This window comes from Nelumbo nucifera, chromosome 2 (assembly GCF_055504915.1).
Source record: "Nelumbo nucifera cultivar China Antique chromosome 2, China Antique-T2T, whole genome shotgun sequence".
NCBI classification, from domain to species: Eukaryota; Viridiplantae; Streptophyta; class Magnoliopsida; order Proteales; family Nelumbonaceae; genus Nelumbo; species Nelumbo nucifera.
In genome coordinates, this window is record NC_142650.1 from 73,536,857 (window position 1) to 73,558,596 (window position 21,740).

At 44.8% G+C, this 21,740-nt stretch overlaps 1 protein-coding gene across 2 annotated transcripts in view; it reads right to left on the reverse strand.

Moving 5' to 3' along the window:
* The window catches only part of RIF10 (polyribonucleotide nucleotidyltransferase), a 133,828-nt gene that overhangs the window by 38,205 nt on the left and 73,883 nt on the right, over window positions 1–21,740 (reverse strand). For both annotated transcript variants that reach the window (XM_088898679.1, XM_010268416.3), the window contains one exon: window positions 11,016–11,090. In XM_088898679.1, the coding sequence (XP_088754805.1) occupies window positions 11,016–11,090 (75 nt within the window). The remainder of the gene's footprint in view (window positions 1–11,015; window positions 11,091–21,740) is intronic.

Genomic DNA, 21,740 nt, shown 5'->3' on the forward strand with positions numbered 1-21,740 from the left:
GCCTTTCAGTCCCAGATGCACCTGGCCAGAGCCAGCGAGTCCTGCATGTGCGTGGCCTTCACAACCTTCAGGGGAGTCGCCCGCACCTGGTACCGAAACCTCGCGCCCGGCTCGGTAAGAAGTTGGGCACAATTCGTGCAAATTTTCACTTCTCACTTCATTACCAGCAAGAGGTGCCCGTAGCATAGTGCAGAAAGAAGGGGAGTCCATCCGGAGCTACATCAAGCGGTTCAATGACGCTTGTTTGTAGATACCCGACCTGGATCCTGCAGTTCGCCTCACGGCAGCCAAGCGAGGTATCACTCATAAGGAGTTCAAGTGGCACGTGGTTGTCAACCAACCCAAAACCGTGACTGAGTTCCTTAAGCTCGCGGGTCGGTTCATTGGGACGGAAGAAGAAATCAACCAGAGGGGCGAGCAGGCCCTAGGAAAAAGAAAGAGGGAGTCAGAGCCCCCGTCTCAAAGCGACAACAAGAAGAAGAAGGATGTAGCTCGGGGGGCAAGGCCAGTCCAGCCCTCCCGGGCCCCAGTAGCAGAAAGGGACTACACGCCCCTCAACACCAAGCGGGCCGAGATCCTCATGGCGATCAAGGACGCCCCATACGTTAAGTGGCCGCCTCGGTTGAAGGCCGACACCAACACCCGGAATAAAAATTTGTACTATAGCTTTCATAAAGACCATGGTCATAGTACCGAAAGTTGTAAAAACCTCCGTGATGAGATAGAAGAGCTTATCCGTCACGGATATTTAAGGAATTTTGTAGAAAATAATAGTAATAATAAAGTAGGTCGGCAGGGGGAGCAAGGCAGAGACACCCCCGAATCCAGCCGGCAAGCGGAGCAACCGCAGAAGCAGACCCCCGAAGAGAGACCGGTTCGGGGGATCATCCACGTCATAGTCAGAGGGTCGATTGTGGCGGGTTGCACTTCAGCAGCAGCTCGCGCATCAGCTCGCGAATCCGGCAGGGAAGAGTAGAACCCTCTAACGCAGCCAAGAACAGAGGACCCCATTTTCTTCACCCAGGACAATGCACGCGGGGTCCACTACCCCCATGACGATGCGCTCATCATAAAGATGAGAGTCAACGACTTTGAAGTCAAGCGGGTCCTCGTTGATTCAGACAGTTCGGCAGATATCCTCTTCAAAGCGGCCTTCGACAAACTCTAGCTTCCGGAGAGCGACCTAAAGCCCGCAAACACTCCCTTGGTTGGCTTTAGCAGAGAGGAAGTTCGGCCCCTAGGGAGAATAACAGTACCTGTGGAAGTCGGCACCTAGCCTAGCATTGTAAGGCTCAACCACGACTTCTTGGTGGTCACGACCCCCTCCCCATACAACGCCATAGTAGGTCGGCCGATTACCCATGCTTTACAGGCTGTGGTGTCCACCTACTTCTTGGCCATGAAGTTCCCCACGGACTTTGGTATTGGGGTAGCGCGGGGTGACCAGCTTGAGTCCCGCAAGTGCTATGTTGCCGCCCTCAAGGGAAAAGCTAAGGTGGCCGACGACCTTGAGCTGGAGCGACCTACGGAGCAGAGCAAGGAGCGATCTGCGCCCACGGAGGAGACTGTCTCCATTCCGATCTTGGCAGAGGACCCTACCTGAACGCTTCAGATCGGCGCTTTCGTCGAGGAGCCCCTACGGTCCAAACTGGTACGCTTTTTACTTAAGAATTTAGATGTTTTTGCTTGGTTCGCGGCAGAAATGCCCGGCATAGACCTCGACATTATAACTCATAAGCTTAACACTGATCTTGTAGTTAGGCCCGTTAAGCAAAAGAAACGCAACCTAGCCCCAGAGCGGTGGAGGGCAATCGACGAGGAGGTTGGGAAGCTCCTTGCAGCCGATTTTATCAGGGAAGTCCATTACCCGAGCTGGGTGGCTAACCCCGTTCTGGTGAAAAAGGCTAACGGTAAATGGCGCATGTGCGTTGACTACACCGACCTGAACCGAGCTTGCCCAAAGGACTGCTTCCCACTCCCCAGAATTGACCGCCTAGTGGACGCGACCCCGGGGCATGAGTTGCTGAGCTTTCTAGACGCCTACTCGGGCTACAACCAAATCAAGATGGATCCAACAGACGAGGAGAAGACTACCTTCATAACAGAGCTCGGCCTTTACTGTTGCAAGGTCATGCCCTTCGGGTTAAAAAATGTTGGGGCGACCTTCCAAAGACTTGTAAACAAACTGTTCGAGCCATTAATTGGCCAAAAAGTGGAATGTTATGTAGACGACATGGTCGTCAAAACCCGACTTTCTTGTGATTTAATACAAGACTTGAACTTGGTTTTTGAAATTCTGCATAAATTTAGTATGAAGTTGAACCCGAATAAGTGTCTTCGGAGTCACTTCGGGTAAATTTTTAGGGTATATTGTGAACCGGCGCGGCATCGAGGCCAACCCGGACAAGATAAAGGCCATCTTAGATATGAGACCACCTCGGAAAGTGAAGGAAGTTCAGAGGTTGAACGGTAGATAGCCGCTCTGAGTCGCTTCATGTCCAAATCAGCAGACTGCCTGCCTTTCTTTAAGGCAATGAAAAGCAAAGGGTTCGAATGGACCCAAGACTACCAGTTCGCGTTTGACGAGCTCAAAAGTTACCTCGCCAGTATTCCGGTTTTAACCCGGCCCGAAGAGGACGACGTATTAGAGCTGTACCTCTCGGCCAGCGACGAAGTGGTCAGCTCGGTACTAATAAAGGAAGTAGACCGGGTCCAACAGCCTATCTACTACGTTATAAAGTGTTGTAGGGAGTAGAGACGAGATATCCAGAGATAGAAAAATTGGCCTACGCACTGGTTATCGCAGCCCGAAAGGTCCGCCCGTACTTCCAAGCTCATACTGTTATCGTCCTCACCAACAAACCTCTAAGGCAGGTCTTACTCAAGCCCGAGGTCTCCGGTCGACTGACAAAGTGGTCCATTGAGCTCAGCGAGTATGATCTCCAATATAAGCCGCGAACTGCTATAAATGCCCAAGCCTTAGTGGATTTCGTTACGGAATAAACTTTCAGCTCCGAAGTCCCCAATTCGGGCGAGCTCGAAGCTCCCAGGCCGGTTGAGTCCGAGCGCCGTGAAGTAGTAGCTAGTGCGGCATCTCTCTTAGTGAGGCCAAGCGCGAACTGGGATGAAGAGCCCTGGATCCTTCACGTAGATGGCTCCTCCAACCAGCAGGGCAGCGGAGCCGGGATAGTTCTGCACGGCCCAAGTGGCACAAAGTTGGAGTACGCACTACGCTTTGAGTTCGCGGCGTCCAACAATGAAGTGGAGTACAAAGCGCTGATAGCCGAGCTAGCTCTAGCCAAAGAAGTGGAAGCCAAACACGTCATCATCTGCAGCGACTCTCAGCTCGTGGTCAACCAAGTCACAGGTGAATACGAAGCCCGCGAACCAACTATGATCACCTACTTAGCCAATGTGCAGGAGGCTCTGCTCAACTTCCAGTCATACTTTATTAGGCAAATCCCAAGGTCGGAAAACGCTGAGGCCGACGCCCTGTCCCGGTATGCCAGCACTAGTGATAACACCATGAAGACCGTGTACATAGAGGACCTGCCTCGGCCTAGCATTCTCGAGGGGGCAGAGGAGGTCGCTCCCATCGTTCAAGCAAAGCCGAGCTGGATTGACCCGCTCGCGAGCTTCCTGCTACACAGGACCCTCCCTGCGGACCGCAATGCCGCCAGAAATGTAGAGCGTCAGGCGGCCAAATACGTCATAATAGACGGATGACTGTACCAAAGATCCTATACGCTCCCCTACCTACGCTGCCTGCGACCTTCCGAAGCTGAGCTCATACTTCGCGACACTCATGAAGGTCTGTGGGGAAGACACTTGGAGGGTAGGGCCCCCGCCCAAAAAACACTACGACAAGGGTACTACTGGCCAACAATGAAAGCAGACGCCACCGAACTCGTCAGAAAATGAAACAAGTGCCAGAAGCACGCCAACATCCATCATCAGCCCGCTGCCGACCTCAAATACCTCACCAGCCCGTGGCCTTTCGCACAATGGGTTATCAACATACTTAGGCCATTCCCACCAACGACAGGCCAGAGAAAGTTCTTAGTGGTAGCGGTAGATTATTTCACCAAGTGGGTAGAAGCTGAACCCCTTGTAATGATTACAACCTGAAACGTCCAAAACTTCTTTTGGAAGAACATAGTGTGCCGCTTTGGTTTACCTCGGGTGCAAATCTCTGACAACGGCAAACGGTTCGAGGACATAAAATTCCAAAACTGGTGCCAAGATATGGGGATATGATAGAATTTCACTTCGGTTGCACACCCTCAAGCGCAAGCAGAGGTTACGAACAGAGCTGTTCTTCGCGGACTGAAAGCACACTTAGATCGAGCTAAAGAACTGTGGGCAGATGAACTACCCAGCGTTTTATGGGCCTACCGAACTACAGAAAAGACCACCACAGGAGAAACTCCCTTCAACCTCACCTATGGCACCGAAACAGTCATCCCAGTTGAGATTGAGATTCCCTCGTTACGACTGGAAGCATACGACGACAAGGCAAATGAAGACGAGCTACGTACCAACCTCGACCTACTCGACGAAGGGACCTCGCATATATCAGGACTACAACCTACCAACAAAGAGTAGCCCAGTACTATAACGCCAGGGTCAAGAAGCGGAACCTCTGTGTTGGTGACCTGGTCCTTCAAAAAGTTATGGTACCTGAACCTGGCGTTGGCAAGCTCGGACCGAATTGGGAAGGGCCTTACCTAGTGAAACGAGTTCTCGGGGAAGGAACATACGAGCTCGAGACCCTCGAAGGGAAACAAGTATCTCGGGCATGGAATATTGTCAACTTAAGACAATATTACCTATAACAACTGAGTAGACCACGAGTCACTCCCAGAGCCTAAGGGCCAAAATGCCGAGCTAACATGATCTCGGCGCAGTAAGACCCAGTCGCCTCTATGGCACGGGCGAACTACTGAGTAGACCACGAGTCACTCCCAAAGCCTAAGGGCCAAAATACCGAGCTAACATGATCTCGGCGCAATAAGACCAAGTCGCCTCCGCGACATGGGTAAACTTCAAAGACAGACTGCAAGCCACCCCCTCAGCCTAAGGGCTAAGGCGCCGAGCTAACCAAAAACTCAGCATCAAGAAAGACTTGGCCACATCGGTGGTACAAGCAAAGTGCGAAATGGCAGAGGCGTAAGCAGCTCGGGTTCAAATCCTACGAAGCACGGCTCGTCTCAGCGCGTTGGTTGAACTAAGGAACAACCGAAAAACACATAGCTCGGGTATGTGTGGCACCATGGGGATGCCTTAAAACGTCAAAAGACGGCCCGGGACAACAATTTCCGAAGGGTCCTACTTCGAGTAAGTAGCTTTAAGTAACTTGAAACGATGAGATCATTTTGGCAAAAAGGAAAATTCATTACTGTTTAAAAAAAAAAGAAAAGAAAAATAGCAAATGACAAAGCAATAACCGAGCTAAATAGCTCGGGAAAGTCTGACAGAAGGTGAAAGGGCACAACCGCCCAACAAAAGATCTTTTCAAGACCGGGTTTATGGCACCCGAGAGCCTCCAGAAGTCTAGACAAACGCCGCCGAAGCCTTAGGGATCCGCCTCCTCGTCCTCGTCCTCCGGAGAATCAGTCTCCTCTTCCTCCGCCTGGTCCGCCGTGTCGAGAGACAGGCCCTTAGTGATGCCGTCGAGGTTGAGCCCGGAGAATTTCTTCCGGACCAACCACCGGCAGAGCTTAAACCCAGAGCGGTACGAACTCGAGCCATATTCTACCTGGAGGTCATGATATTCCTAGGAGTCCTTGAAATCCCAGACCACCTTCTCTCGCTCAGCCTCCACCATCTGGTCAAAATTCCGAGTCCGGTCCAGAAGAGTGGACTCCAAGTCTCGCACCTGCTGTTGGAGGAGCTCCCTCTCCGCTGCTACCCTCGACGACTCCTCCCTATAGTGCGCGCTCTCTTCAGAAAGCCTAGCGATCTACGCCTCCTGGTTGTGGACGAGCAGCTCCTGAGTCACTCCCCTTGCGAGTGTGATGGAGCTCGCCCCGAGTCCGGTCGCTCCTGAGATTCACTCCCCTTGCTGTGGGAGTTCACCCTCTTCGAGGCCAGCCCCGCTAGCTCCCCCTTCAGATGGAGGCAGCGGAATTTCAGGCGGTAGAGAGGATAAGACCAGCTCGGCAGACCCTAACTCGGTGCCCCCCGAGGTAGGGGTCCGGTCGGGGCACGACCTCTTCACTCTACGCCTCTGGTTGGTTGAAAAGAGGCGGCACGAGTCAATACCAGACATGATGGCTGCCAAGAAGAAACCACAAAGTATTAGTTCGGTAAGAACAAAGTATGTATATATATGTACACAATGTTATGACAAGGTACTACGCGACCTAAAAAGGCAACCTACCTGGGCTCAGGCTGGCCTGCACGAGCTTCTCCTCGGCCAAGTAGTCCGAACAGAGGAAGCCTACTGATGCCCAGGATAGCATCGTTTTTTGAGTATCAGGGTCCAGCTCGACCCTGGAGTCCTGGATGGCGCCCCCCCAAGAAGTAGGGAAGGGCCACCCTTCAGGGTTGCGGACCAAAACATAATCCCGCTTCCAGGCAGGAATTTTATTCAAAAGCTCGTATAAGAGCTTGTAGCCATGGCGGGGAGAGAAGTAGTAGAGACGCCTCTCTGGTGGAGCCCCGGGAGTGGCATTCTTTATACAAAGGATAGCAGAAAAAATGTCGAGGTTCAAAGAAAGACTATATTCACAGCACAAGGATATAGTCCCAACCATGTTCCGAATGGCGTTGGGATGAAGCTGATTGATAGTGATGTTAAAGTAGTTTAGCACCTCCACTATCAAGGGGGTGCAGGGGGAGACGCAGGCCAGCCTCGAGCTGCTCCTGGTAGATGACTATCTCATTGGGACCATGCTCCCATGGAAAGTTACTGGTGGGAAGGCAGTAGATGAGGTCCCTGGGAAGGTGGAAATAGCTAATTAGAGACCTAAGTCTCCCCTCTGTCATGGAGGAAGGGCCGAAAGTATCGGGCTCCCTTCCTCGGGAAGTGGAGGCTCCGTCACCAGAGGTCTCCCGGGCCCCCGGGAACTGTTCCCAAGCTCCCCCGAGCTCGAGGGAGCATCATCATCCTGGTCACCGCCCCGATGACGAGTATGGTACGGGTACCCAGACATGACTAATAGTGATCGAGACTCATCGAAAGGGACGGGATGAAGTGAACTGAGGAACTCGAGTAGACTTGATATATGCGTGACCTCAGAATCCGAAGACAGCAAGATGGCGTGAGGGAAAATGAGACCCAAAGGGCCCTTCTATTTATAGCCTCCACGCCTCCGAATCAACAGCCCAGATTAAGGCAGATCTGACGGTCCGCAGGTGTACTGACCGCACGCCTTCTGAAAACCGAAAAGCGATTGGCTGCATGTCTCCCATGATTGAGGTAAGGACAGCTGCACGACATCCGGAGTTAAGAGCCACTTCAGCACGTTTTCGGAATTCAAAAAGTCAGAAAATCTCCTGATTCCCGCGAACGCATTTAATGTGAGCAGTCAATCAAGTTTGAATTCCGGTCAAATCAGTCCATCATACTTCATGAACTCCTTGCGCTAAGGCAACGCTCTCAGCCCAAGGAGTAGGGGGCAATTGATGGAGGATGATTTGGCCCGACCTATGAAACGATGACATGTGAACCTGATTCAGCATGAGCAATAGCTCAGCATTATAGCCTAGTAACGACTAAGTAACGAGCCTATAAAGCAGCTCGCTATATCATAGCTCGCTGAAGGAGGAGCTCGCTACAACGCGAGCTCCGAGTTCCCCGAACTACCCTGAAGGGGATATTCCGAGGCTACTTTGGCTCGCGAGCTAGGGAAACCAGCTCACTCAAGCCCGTAAGTAGATAAGTCATCCCAGAGACCAATTCTAATAAGGGTAACCCCGAAGTATTCCTAAGCCCGCTATAAAGTAGCTTGCAAGTGAGCAGTGCGAACGTTTCTCAGGAAGCTTCTATCTGACAGACCATACCAATCAGACTGCGCCACGGCCCTTGACTGACGGCGCAGTCCCTGTCCTTTCGATAGTCTGCACCCACGTCTCTCAGCAGGCGAAGGCGTGCCTGCCCTTTCGAAGATGTGTCACCTATCCGAGCAAGGAGTACGTTGCAACGGCCACCTGCGCAGCCCTGGCAAGTAACGGCTGTGGCAAGGGCCCAGTGGCGGTTACGCCCGATTTGACAAGAACGACCCTATAAAATCCCTTGAGACAGAGGAGAAAAGGGATCTTCAGACTTTTGAATACTTCCGCACTCTCATACTCTCAACTTGAGTCTATATTTGCTCGCGAGCTAATCTCTCGAGCACAGTGATAAAGCATGACCTACACTCTTGGCTTTGGCACTCCTCTTTTCTCCTTCCCCAACGTTCTGACTTAAGCATCGGAGTATTCCCACCGGGTAAATCCCCGGGAATCCTTCTTTTCCATCTTCTCAGGTGCCATCCGTTGCCAACAAGGAGCCAGTCAGCAGCTAGCTAGGAGTGCCCGAATCGTGCCACATCATCTTATTCTCAGAGAAGGAATGGAGATTAAGATATTCCATCTCAGGCAGGACATTGCAATCTTAGACAAGGGGAGATGACTATACCTGCTTATTATGCAGCTTTACAGGCCTTGGGGTAAAAACTGGATTATTACAGAGTTTATTCATTAGAGGGATGCTGGAAATGCTGAGCAATATCAGATTAAGAATCTAAAGATGTTTGACCTGATCAAACTTACCTCAGATACATGTGTTAATAGGTATTATAACCTATAATAAAAAAGAAATAAAAAACTCAGGATATAGCAAGGTGAATCTGGGTGGTGTGCCACGACAAGATGGAGTAAAGAGATTGCATTTAGGAATCAAAAACTAGAGGAACAAGTCTGAAAATCTGAGAAGATAAATGGGCAATGGTTATTATGGACAGGGTGGTACTGAACTGGTTCAAAGGTTTCGTAGATGGACTGATCTTTGCAGTGAAGACACAAGGATAGAGGAATGAGATAAGTAGAGGGGAAAAGCGATTCTAGTTGAGAGCAGAAGAAACAACAATGGCTGGTTCATTACCTTAACAGAAATCTTTGGTAAAGGGAAGAAACAATTGATCACCATAAGGCAGACAGAAACAGGCAAACTCAGTAAAAGGAGCCTATAGCCTTAGAAACTGAAATTTCTATTGAAGTAAAAGGAGCCTATAGAAACTGAAAACACCAACCACACTGGAAGAGAAGTTCAGTCAAACACAGTAAAAGACAAGCCAAGTGAAGGGGAGGAGAAACCAGGTGCTGTACAAGAAGAAATAGCAGTCTTATTCTCTGTAACAGTTCTGAAAGTAATGTGGGAAGGTAAGAAGAAAGACTGGGAAAGGAGGAAGGTAATTACGGAATCCTGGAAATGGTAATGGAAAGAATTCATTCAAAAGAAAAGGTGATTCTCATACTGTTTGATGAAAAGAAGGTAGTGTTAGATTTGGGGAAGTTTCAAATGTACATGTTGACTCTTGAAACAAGATTGGACTGCTAACAATAGAAAATTGATCACCAAATTGCAATGGGAAGACCTGTCCAGAAGGTAGTCATGTTATCAAACTTCTTGGTCTGGCATTAAACGTAATCCATGCTACAACAGAGCACAAAGCGATGACTTTGAGGATGAGAATGAGACTGATTGGGAGGAACTAAGAGATTTAGATGAAGAGGAAGTTAACCAGCCTTCAAGGATTGGAAGCATAGATTCAACAAGAGGCTGTAAGTTTGCGGAGTTAGAACTGTTTGGAACCGAACTCCTACCGCTAACTATGGGGGATCTCCAGAGGAACCACATGGAGAAAAGATTGTAGGAACAGATACAGCACAAGAACAGGGTGTCTGTCAATGGGGTTTGGAGGTCCACAACAAACTAATCCTAGGAACAAGGTCTTCTCAAACTCAAAACTCCTTTCCAACCAGGCCTTAAACTCCTCGTTTAACTTAGGCCAATCCAGACCATACAGCCACAGTCTATTTATCCAAAGTGTCCTGAATAATGATTTAAAATGCTCCACAAAGGCTCTGGAAATCTCGTTCTGATTAACCAAAGACACTCCATCCACCAACAAATAAAAGACAATTATTTTCTCCTCCCATTTGCTAGAGCATTAAAAAATTTGGTATTTCTATCACCCTCCAGTTGTCTTCCTAATGTCTACCTTTCCTCCCTGTCTCTATCATCAAATGAGCCCAAATTTTCTTTCATATCCAGATCCTCAATTCTGCTTATTAACTTCTTGCTTCCTCTCTTCTACCCTCCTAAAATGCTGAATGTTCCACACCATTATTTTGGTTGTTAACTCCCTCAATTTCCCTTCTCCCATACTTCTCTCTTCCTCGTCTTTTTTTTTTTAATTATTGCATCAAATATAGAAGAAAGCTCCAGAAAAACCAACATTTAAAGTGTGGATGAAAGCAATCAATAAGAATTGCAGGAAAGTTATCAGCTAGAAAATTTTCAAATGGTTTTGCATACAATTTGTTCAATGAAAAAGATTGGAAAAAACCACAATCTCAAGGATAATAAAAGAAAGATGTAACATGAACTTTAATACATTTCAAAGAAAAAAGTCCAACAAGAATATAAAGTCATTCAGTTTTGTTACCACCTATGTCCCTGTATTTGTGTTTCTCATAGAAAGGTAGAAGAGACAGTAGAAAAGGAAGAGGATATTCAAAAGAATACATAAATTACTATAAATCTGGAATAGTTCAGATTCAAGTCACATGATCGCATCTCAGAACAGGAGTAAAGACTAATCTAGTAGAGGAAAATGTCTGTGCAAAGCAGCAATAATGTGAAACTAGTGCAAGACAAACTGCTTCATGCCAAATAATAAAATATATAAAAATCTAAGGTGAGGATTAAATACATAAGTTTAAAAAAATGAGAAAACAGCAAGATCACAAATCTAGTCTAATGTTTACAACTGTTTCATAGTTAAACAGAACAAGAATAATTATACCTCCACAAGACGTCTGCGGAGGAATTTGGATGTAACTTCCTTAAACACCAACTTTACATCTACTTCGGAAAACAGCTGTCACAGGGCAATAATTGGAAGTGTATAAATTTCAAAATTCCACAATCAAATCCATCCATTTAGTGCAAAGAGTAAAGGATATAGATTATGATAAAACAACTATTAAAATTATAAATTTCAGAACAACACTTTGTATTCTTTGTAACCATTTCATTCTGTTTAATGTCATATCCACTGTTGAATTATGAGCGCTTCATTCATTTCCTATTACTTCAACCCATGTCCTTTATGGTCTGACCTTAGCCATTCTAGCCCTTTCAACTTGTAACAGATTGCTTCTTTTTACAGGTGCTGTAGGTGGTCTTCTATGCATATGACCAAACCATCTTATTCTCTTTCTCATTTTACCTAGTGTTTTTGCAATAAAATCAAGTAAAAACAGAGAAAACCAGTAAGGAATTAAAATCTGAACAATAGAAGCAAAAAAGGGAGGAGAGACAGATCGTGGGATCCAATTGGAGTCCCACCAGAATTTATACTCTTTAAATAATATGACGTCAAATTACATGGATGGCTCTCATACGACAGTCGTAACATAACTCACTAAAAGAATTAGTATAACATGGCCCATGGGTCCACCAATAGACCCAAAATAAAATAAAATAAAAAAGAAAGAGACCAACAATTAACAGAAAAGATAGGCCCATGCATTTATGCCAAACTCATGATTTGAGCATGTTGTTTGATAACTGCTCAACACTTTGACCCATACAACATAGCTTGTGTTACAACTATTTTCTAGAATTTTTCTTTCAATCTAAGTGATATTCACCTATCACATAAGATTCCGGACACACTCCTCCATTTTGTCCATCCTGCTCTAATTCTATAGGTGACATCCTCCTCAATCTTTCCCTTTTTATGAACTGTCAAACCAAGGCACTAAAAATGCCACATTGATTATCTCCTGGTCTCCAATCCAAAGTTACCTTGATTTGCACTCCTATCATTATTAAATTTACATAGCTATAACTCCTTTTTAGTCCCATTTCTTTTAAATCCTCTTGCTTTTAAGGTATTTGTCCATAAACTTAATTTTGTGCTTAATCCTTCATTAGTATCATCAATTAAAATAATATCATCAGCAAACAACAAGCACCATAGGTCCTCCAAAATATGTTTAGTCGATTCATCTATGACTAGGGCTAAGTGTTGAACCTTGGAAAAGACCATTGTAACTGTAAAATCTGATGTCTCTCCCACAAATGTTCTAACAATGGTTGTTGCACCCTCATACATATCCTTAATTAGGTCCACATGCCAATTTGGAATTCCTTTCTTTTCCATTACCCACCATATCATCTCTCTAAGGACTCTTTCATATGCTTTCTCTCCCAGAGTTTCATAGTGTGGTTCATAAGTTTAACCCCACTACAGTTATTACAATTTTGTATATTGCCTTTGCACTTAAATTTAGGCACCATTCATCAAGCACCTTCTTTATATCATTATCTTATTAAATAGTTTAGTTAGCCATGATAATCCTACCTCTCCTGTATTTTTCCATATTAAAATACCATTAAGTCCTGTAGTGAGAATGGGACTTAGTGTTCTTTATTTCTTTTAAGTAGTGTTTAAAAGTAATGTTTCTTAGTTATGAGCCTTCTTTTATTTTCTTTAATTATTTCTTTACTGCTGGCTGCTCCATTAAGGGTGTTAAGTTGACTGATTTTATGTATTGTTGGTTCGGCTGATAAGTGTACATGTTAGTTAGTATTTGGTTTTAAGCTGTTAGGTACTGGGCCTTTGTTATTGGGCCTAAGTCTGTTTAGTGTTTTAAGCAGTCTGGGTGTCCCATCACTAATCAGGGGCATTCCAGACATTTCATGTAACACTGTATTGTAATCTACTATAAATAATAGTACTGTCGACTGGGTTACTCAGTTCGACATTCTCAGCACTTGTTTGCCTTCACCTCTCTTCTACTACTTCAGCTACAACCTTTCAGCAAACATGGTATCAGAGCATTGAGCGATCTTCTGGTTACAGCCGACGCCAGCTCTTCTCTCTTGCTTTCTTTCTCTTTTTTTATCCTGGTTGCTGTGGAGAAACCCTAGGGTTGCCGTAGAACAAGGTTCGAACCTAGGGTTTCCCTTGGTTGTAGGGCACAAGGGAAGTTAGACCCAGAAGTTGATGTCCTACTAGACTGCTTCTAGTAGTTAGTAGCCATTCGGCTGCTAAGAGAGGTCTCTATAGGACAGACCTAGGTTGAGGACTGATTTCAGCAGTCCTAGTATTGGTCGTAGGGGTGAGCACACTCTACAGTAGCAGAAGTCGAAGCCCAAGAGAAGTCTGCATAGTGCAGTGGTGGAGAGCTCTCAGTTTCAGGTCAATTACTAGCTCACAGAATACTTCTTGCTGCTGTAACTGGACCATTTCAGAACTGTGACAGTCTTCGGCTAGTCTGAAACAGTGTTATCTACACAAAGTCCGCAACCAAGATGTCTTCAATATCCGGAGAGGTCTCTTCTAGGGATAACAGACCTGGTGGGAGGTCTTCAAATCTGGAGAACCCGAATCTGCACAGCTTGCAGATTACAAGTGTGTTGCTGGATGAATACAACTTCAGGGAGTGGTCCGTTTCTGCAATGCTTTTTATTACTTCCTGTGAACTCACAGGTTATTTAGATGGGAAGAAGAAGGAACCCGAAGTTGGCAGTGTGGAGTATGCAGTGTGGCGCAAGGAGAATGCCACAGTTATGTCCTGGCTGCTTGCTTCTATGACTCCACGAGTTGTCAGGACTGTTCAACACTTTCCCACAGCAGCTAAGATTTGGGAAAAAGTGTCAAAAACCTATGGACAAAAGAAAAACAACGCTAGAATTTACAGGTTGAACCAAGACATTGCTGCTTTAAGGCAAGGGGATATGACAGTTGCAACATATTTTGCAACTCTGGAAGGACTGTGGGAAGAACTTGATCATCACTTGATTCTGGATTGGGAGAATGCCAGGGACAAGGAGAGACATGATAAGCAGATTGAAGAGAGTAGAGCCTTTAAGTTCTTGGCTGGCCTGGACCCAGTGTATGAGGGCATAAGGTCACAAATTCTTGGAAGAGATGAAATGCCCAAGTTACATCATGTTTATTATCTGGTAAGGAATGAAGAGGTCAGGAGAAAAGAGATGCAAGTTGACACTCAGATGCAGCCAGCTGAACAATCTGTAGAACATTCAGCCCTGATTTCTACAAATCAAAAGGGGAACAGATATCCAGACAAAAGGCATCTTAAGTGCACTCATTGTGAAGGTGAAAGACATGTAAAAGAAAAGTGTTGGGTCCTGTATCCTCACCTGAAGCCAGCTGCATTGAGAAAAGACAAGAAGGGACAGAAGGGTCAAGCGGCAAGTGGGAACCATTGTCACTAGTAACAATGGTGATAACTCACAGAGTATACCAACAGTGGCTTCTTGTTTAAGGGCATTTCAAGTCAGAGTTTAGTCTGTGAAGTATGTCAACTGTCCAAACAATGTAGAACTGTTTATCCAGTTTCTAGTAATGAAATTCAAGCTCCTTTTGATTTGGTTCATTCTGATGTTTGGGGCCCTTCACCTAATGTTTCTATTGATGGCTTTTGTTACTTTATCAGTTTTATTGACCACTACTCTCGATGCACATGGATCTACCTGTTAAAAGGACGAGATGAAGTGCCACGGATAACCATGGCATTTTGCAAAATGATTGAAACAATTTGACAAGAAGATTAAGCAATTCCGGTCAGATAATGCTGCTGAATATTTTGAAAAATCCTTGAACTTGTTCATGGAAGATGCTGACATGCTACATCAATCATCTTGTGCTAATACCCCTCAACAGAATGGGGTTGCTGAGCGTAAGAATAGACATCTATTGGAGACAGCTCGAGCCTTACTATTCCAACACAAGGTCCCCAAGCACTACTGATCTCAAGCACTACTTACTGCATCCCTTTCTCTGTTCTGTGTCCTACCCTTCCAGACTTTCCTCTTCCTCCTAGGGTCTTTGGTTGTGTATGTTTTATACATGTAAAGGATCCAAAGAAGACCAAGTTGGATCCTAGGGCTACGAAAGGAATTTTTTTGGGGTACTCTCCTACACAAAAGGGTTACAAGTGTTATGATCTTGTCACCAAGAGAAAGTATGTCACCGAAGATGTGGTCTTTTTTTGAGTCTCAACCCTACTTTCAGTCTTTCCAAAATCCTCTTCAGGGGGAGACTAGTGGGTTGGAAGAGGATTCTTATTCTCCCTTCTTTTTTGTTCCCCTATCTGCCTCGGGCCTTCCATCCTCTCCTTCTACTCCTCCTAGTTGTGGCATCCCGGGTGAACCTAGTAAGGCTCCCACTGTGCCTGTTACCTTTCCTAATACTGCAGATGTTCCTGAGGGCTCTAGTACGCAACAAAAAGATATAAGAATCACCTACAACAGAAGAAAAAAGGGCCCTCAAACTCATGACAGCAACCAGTTGGACTTGGATCAATCTGTCTCCGCAATCCAAGGTAATCCCAACACACATACTTCTGATTTGGATATTCTTATTGCTCTTCGTAAGTCTATCCGTTCTTGTACTACTCGAAACCCCATTGCTGATTTTGTTTCTTACTCACGTTTATCTCCATCCTATCACTCCTTTGTGTCTGCTCTTTCCTTTGTACATGTTCCTTTTAGGTACTCAAAGGCTATGTCTGACCCAAGGTGGAAAGAAGCTATGAATGAAGAGATGAAAGCTTTAATGAAAGCAAGGACTTGGGAATTAGTGGATCTGCCAGAAGGGAAGAGCACTGTCGGGTGCAAGTGGGTGTTCACTGTAAAGCATAGGGAGGATGGGTCCATTGAAAGGTACAAGGCCCGACTTGTGGCAAAGGGGTTTACTCAAAAAGAAGGGATTAACTACAAAAAAACCTTTGCTCCAGTAGCGAAGCTCAACACAATTTGGGTCTTACTGTCATTAGCAGCAAATTTTTCATGGGAACTCCATCAACTGGATGTGAAGAATGCCTTCCTAAATGGTGATCTTCATGAAGAGGTATTTATGGACCCTCCACCAGGCTACGACTTTGATAGAAAGGTGTGTAAACTGAGGAAAGCATTATATGGCCTAAAGTAGTCTCCTCGTGCATGGTTTGAGAGGCTTTGTGGGGCCATGAAGAAAGTGGGGTACACTCAGAGTGGTGCAGACCATACCTTGTTCATAAGGAGACAGGATAGCAAACTTACAACACTCATTGTTTATGTGGATGATATGGTGATTACTGGGAATGACCTGGAAGAGATCAAAAGACTAAAGGAGTTTTTAGCTTCTGAATTTGAGATCAAAGACTTGGGCCATTTGAGATACTTTCTTGGGATTGAAGTTGCTAGGTCAAGAGAGGGGATCTCTATATGTCAGCGGAAGTATGTACTTGACCTCCTAGAAGAGACATGCATGATAGGGTGTAGACCAGCAAATACTCCAATAGAATAGAACCATGGTCTACAGGAATCAGTAGGGGAGGACTACTATGATAAAGAGAGATACCAAAAATTGGTAGGGAAGCTGATATATCTATCTCTCACCCGACCAGATATTGCTTATGCTGTGCATGTTGTCAGTCAGTTCATGCACTCTCCAAAGATCCCTCATATGAGAGCAGTTGAAAGGATTCTCAGGTACTTGAAAACTTGCCCAGGAAAGGGAATTCTGTTTAGAAAACACAATAAAATTGAAATTGAAGCTTATACTGATGCAGATTGGTCCGGTTCTGCTGGGGACAGAAAATCAACTTCAGGATATTGTACACTTGTTGGAGGGAACCTGGTTACATGGCGAAGTAAGAAGCAGAATGTGGTTGCTAGATCAAGTGCAGAGGCTGAATATCGAGCTATGGCTCATGGTGTTGCTGAACTTCTGTGGCTTAGGACCCTTCTTGGTGAGCTTGGCATGAAAGCTGAGGGTCCTCTCAGGCTGTACTGTGACAACAAGGCTGCCATCAACATTACAAATAACCCAGTGCAACATGACAAGACAAAACATATTGAGATTGATTGACATTTTGTTAGAGAGAGAATAGTCTTGGGAGAACTCTGCATTCCTTATACTTCATCCGAGATGCAAATTGCAGATGTGCTGACTAAAGGGTTGGATGCACCAAAATTCTTGGACCTTCTTGGAAAGTTAAACATGACTGACATCCATGCTTAGCTTGAGGGGGAGTGTTAAGTTGACTGATTTTATGTATTGTTGGTTCGGCTGATAAGTGTACATGTTAGTTAGTATTGGGTTTTAAGCTGTTAGGTACTGGGCCTTTGTTATTGGGCCTAAGTCTGTTTAGTGTTTTAAGCAGTCTGGGTGTCCCATCACTAATCAGGGGCATTCCAGACATTTCATGTAACACTGTATTGTAATCTACTATAAATAATAGTACTGTCAACTGAGTTACTCAGTTCGACATTCTCAGCACTTGTTTGCCTTCACCTCTCTTCTACTACTTCAGCTACAACCTTTCAGCAAACAAAGGGCATCCAAGTAATTGTAGAGCGATAGAGAGAGAGGCTCGAATTCTTCTTTTCTCTCTTCCCTTCTTTTCTTCTTCCACAACCTATTGCTGAAACTTCTTTCTTCTTCTTTCTCTTTCTCTCTTTTCTTGCATTATCTGAATTATTGTAGGTGTAAATTTCAACTTGGTATCAGGACGGGTTCTCACTTTTGACTTTTTTCTCCTTTCTTTGCCCAAACATAGTGTGTATGGGGAACTAATTGGTTGATCAATTAGCTAGTTATGCAGCCCAGTTAGGAAGGTTTTTGGAGAGTTTTGTGGAGGTTTTTCATCCTTAATTGAAGCCCAGAGCAGGTTCTCGGAGATTTTTCCAGAAAACCCTAGATAATTGGAGAAACCATGTTACAGGTCATAGAGACAATTTGAAGCAGGCGCTTGGGGGTTAGAGGTAAGCCTTTTGGTTTCTATTAGGGGCAGTTTTGGTTGGATTGAATTCTGGAAACTCTAGAAAGGGTGGTTGAAGTTTCTCTCTTTCTCCCCATCCCACAAGACCTTGTGAAACCCTAATTTTGGGGGGTTGAAAGGTTGTTCTTTGCTTAGAACAGTAAATCTAGCCTAGTAAAGCCCTAATTTGATTTACTCAATGGATCAAAATGAAGGAGAGACCAAATATTCCACAAATTCCGGGTTTGGACATGGGGGGTCAGTGGAAAATCTTTTTGGCGCAGTGACTATTGTGAAGCTAGATGGGGACCATTATTTAGCTTGGTCTCAGTCTATTAAGAATTTAAGATACATGTGTCTAGTAGAGGAAAATGAGGTTATATTACCGGGAGCAAGAAGAAACCGGAGGAAGGATCATCCTATGCAGTTTTCTTGCATAGAATTCACTAACAGTCCTTAGCAGTCTACTTCTCTATGTTGAAATCTCTTTGGAAAGTGATTGATCTAATGGAGACTGTTGTTTGGGGTTACACAAAGGATGCAAAAACATATAGGAGGTTGGTGGAGAGAAATTGGGTCTTTGAGTTCCTCATCGGACTCAACTCGAAGTATGATATTGTGAGGCAGAATGTTTTAGCAAAGGATGAGGTGACATTTTCTTAGGCATATGCTATGGTGAGCAGTGAGGAGAGCAGACGTTCAGTCTATTGAGCCGCAGGTTGATCACTATGCTAATGCTGGGATGAAGCCGAAGGTTAGCATTGGGAAGAAAGATGTTATCTGTGAATTCTGCGAGAAGCTTAAACACATTAAAGACATGTTGGAAGTTGCATCCAGAGCTCGTTCCTACCAGATTCAAGAAAGAAAATGGTGGAAAAGGGGTTGAAATTGGAAAAGTTAGAAATGCAAATGTAGCCACCTCTTCACAAGGTGAACAAGGACAGGGTGGAGAGAAGTTAGTGGGAGAACATCTTGCAATCGCCAAGGCTGAATATGAGAAGTATGGCCAAATCATCAGTCACTTGGAGTCCACTACTATAGCTCCTTCAGAGATTTTTCCTTCCTTTGCATATGCTCACTCAGGTATTTGTGCCACTACACATCATGCTTCTGTCTAAGGTACTCATAAAACCCCTTGGATAATTGATTCTAGTGCTTCTGACCATATGACCAGTGTTTCACAATTATTCACCTCTTACCAACTTCTTTCTGGCCAAGATAAGATATCTCTTGCTGATGTCTCCCTAGCCCTTATCACGGGAAAGGGAGACATTAAGACCTCTAATGCCTTGACCTTATCATTTGTTCTTCATGTACCTAAACATAATACCAATTTGCTTTCAGCTAGCAATTTGACCAAATCCCTGAATTGCAATGTGACCTTTTTTTCCTTCATATTGTGTTTTTCAAGACATGGAATCTCAAAAGGTGATTGGGAGTGGCCATGAGGCGAATGGGATCTATTTGTTAGACATGCCTGAGCAGAACCAAGTACAACATAAGAGAACTACATTTGTCTTAGAGTCCACTAGTCGTATTATGTTATGCATAGTCGTTTGGGTCATTTGTCCTTTTCTTCATTGAGTCAGTTGTTACCAGAGTTATTTAAAGGAATTACTCTATCGAGTTTTCATTTTTTTTTATCAGTGAATTGTCATATTTATTAAATCAAAGCCAAAGATAGTACAATTTAGGGAGAGGCACGAGATGCTACCTCCCCTTTAAGGAGGGGAGGTGGAAGAAACCATCAACCCTTCAGTTAAAGAACAAAACAAAGGAAAAGGAAAAAGAAAATTATAGAGAAGCCCAATACAATGATACCCGAGTAGCCCCTTGTTTAGCAAGATAATCAACCAAGGCATTAGCCGATCCACCCAACCACAGAACTCTAACTGTCATGCCCCTCAATAGCCATTTGACCATTTTTAGGATATCCTTAGAGTTCCAATGACAGTACCCGGGTCAGCCAACCATCCTACTACCACCATGGAGTCTCCTGTAATTATTAAGTTTTGCACTCCAAGTTGATAAGCAATCTGTACCCCCTGTGCCGCAGCTAGGAGTTCAGCCCTCACAGAATCTCATATTCCCACCGGTCCCGAAAAAAAGGCAATGATGTTGCTGTTCTCATCTCTCAGTACACCACCAATCCCAGATGGTCCTGGGTTACCCTGACTACTTCTGTCAAAGTTCAGCTTAACGAAACCCTCCTTCGGTGGAGTCCAAGTTACTTGACCTCTAGGCTTCCTAGAGGAAGTGAGGGCAACTGCAGACCAATTCCTCATTAAATCCTCAAAGGAATAATCTTCAAAGAGCTTTAAGGATTTCAGCCACAAAATAGTCCTTGTAAAAATACACTCTTTGACCTCAAGAATGCTTCTTTCCTTCTCCTGAAAAATTCTGGAATTTCTCTCTTCTCAAATAGTCCAAAGGAGAGCTGCTCCTATACACTTCAACATGATTCTCCCTCTTCTTGTGGTCCACACAAAGGTATAAGGGGAAAACAGCAAATTTACCTCAGCTGGCAAGTTCCACCTGTAGTCAAACAAATCAAATACCCAATTCCAAATGGCTGCAGCAAAAGGACAAGAAAAGAGAATTAAAGAGAGGAACTGGAGCAAAGGGAATTAAAGAGAAGCACAAGTAAACGACCCTTTTGAAGTCAAAGTCCAAATCCTCCTATTGGAAATGAGTGGGTCCAGGCAAACAGAATCAAGTAGCAATAAGAGCTCAGAAACTGATAAGGATTCCTCATCCCTCAACCCTCTATGGAAGTCAAGGTCCCAATTTATCAACAAAGGGGTATACGGGGACAAAAGAAAGGAAGACACTAGTTCTTTTTTATAAGGGAAATAGAGAAGAGAGAAGGGAACTATTGTGGATGCTTTAGTTGGAAAGGAATACAGCCGCAGACAGCAGCAGTAATGGGCGTTAGATTCAGTGTTCCTATCTTATCTTATCTAGATTCAGTGTTCCTATCTTATCTTATCTAGATTCAGTGTTCCTATCTTATCTCTTAGCTAGATCTAGTGTTCCTATCTTATCTCTTAGCTAGATTCAGTGTTCTTATTAATTAGGCAGTAGCATTATTATTTCCTAGGTCTTTTAGAAAGTTTCTTAATGTTTCTTTTTAGAAAGTTTCCTAATGTTTTTAGAAAGTCTCTTAATGTTTTTTAGAAAGTTCTTTTTTAGAAAGTTTCCTTAAGAAGGACTCTTGTAATTCCTATTTAAGGAGCAGATGTTATTCAATAAATCCATCAAGAATTTCAGTCAAGAAAGAGCAGAGGAGAGTTGGTGATCTCTTTAACAAATCACCATAACGGTGCTAAAGATGAGTTCCTCGAAAAAAGGGAGAAACAAGGGAAAACAAGAAGTTTTCCCCGTTAACCGACTTGTGACGAGATCCTATTCGCGGGCCCTTAACAATTTGGTATCAGAGCAAGGCGTCATGGGTGACTTTGAGCAACTGAAGACTAGGGTTCATGATCTGGAGCACAAACTCGTGGAAAACAGCAAGGAGGTGCGCGAGATCAAGGACGACATCCGAGAATTGAGGCGCTTGATGGAGTTATATTTTTCCAGCAAGGAAAAGAGTTCAGAAGGGGCTGCAACCACAGACGGCCGCCGACCAGACATGGCAGAATCGTCCGGTGAGCAGCAGGTCGTTGCCCAGGGAACCGCGATCGTTCCCAAATACAGCAGGCTGGAATTTCCTTCCTATAATGGAGCTGGAGATCCTTTGGGATGGC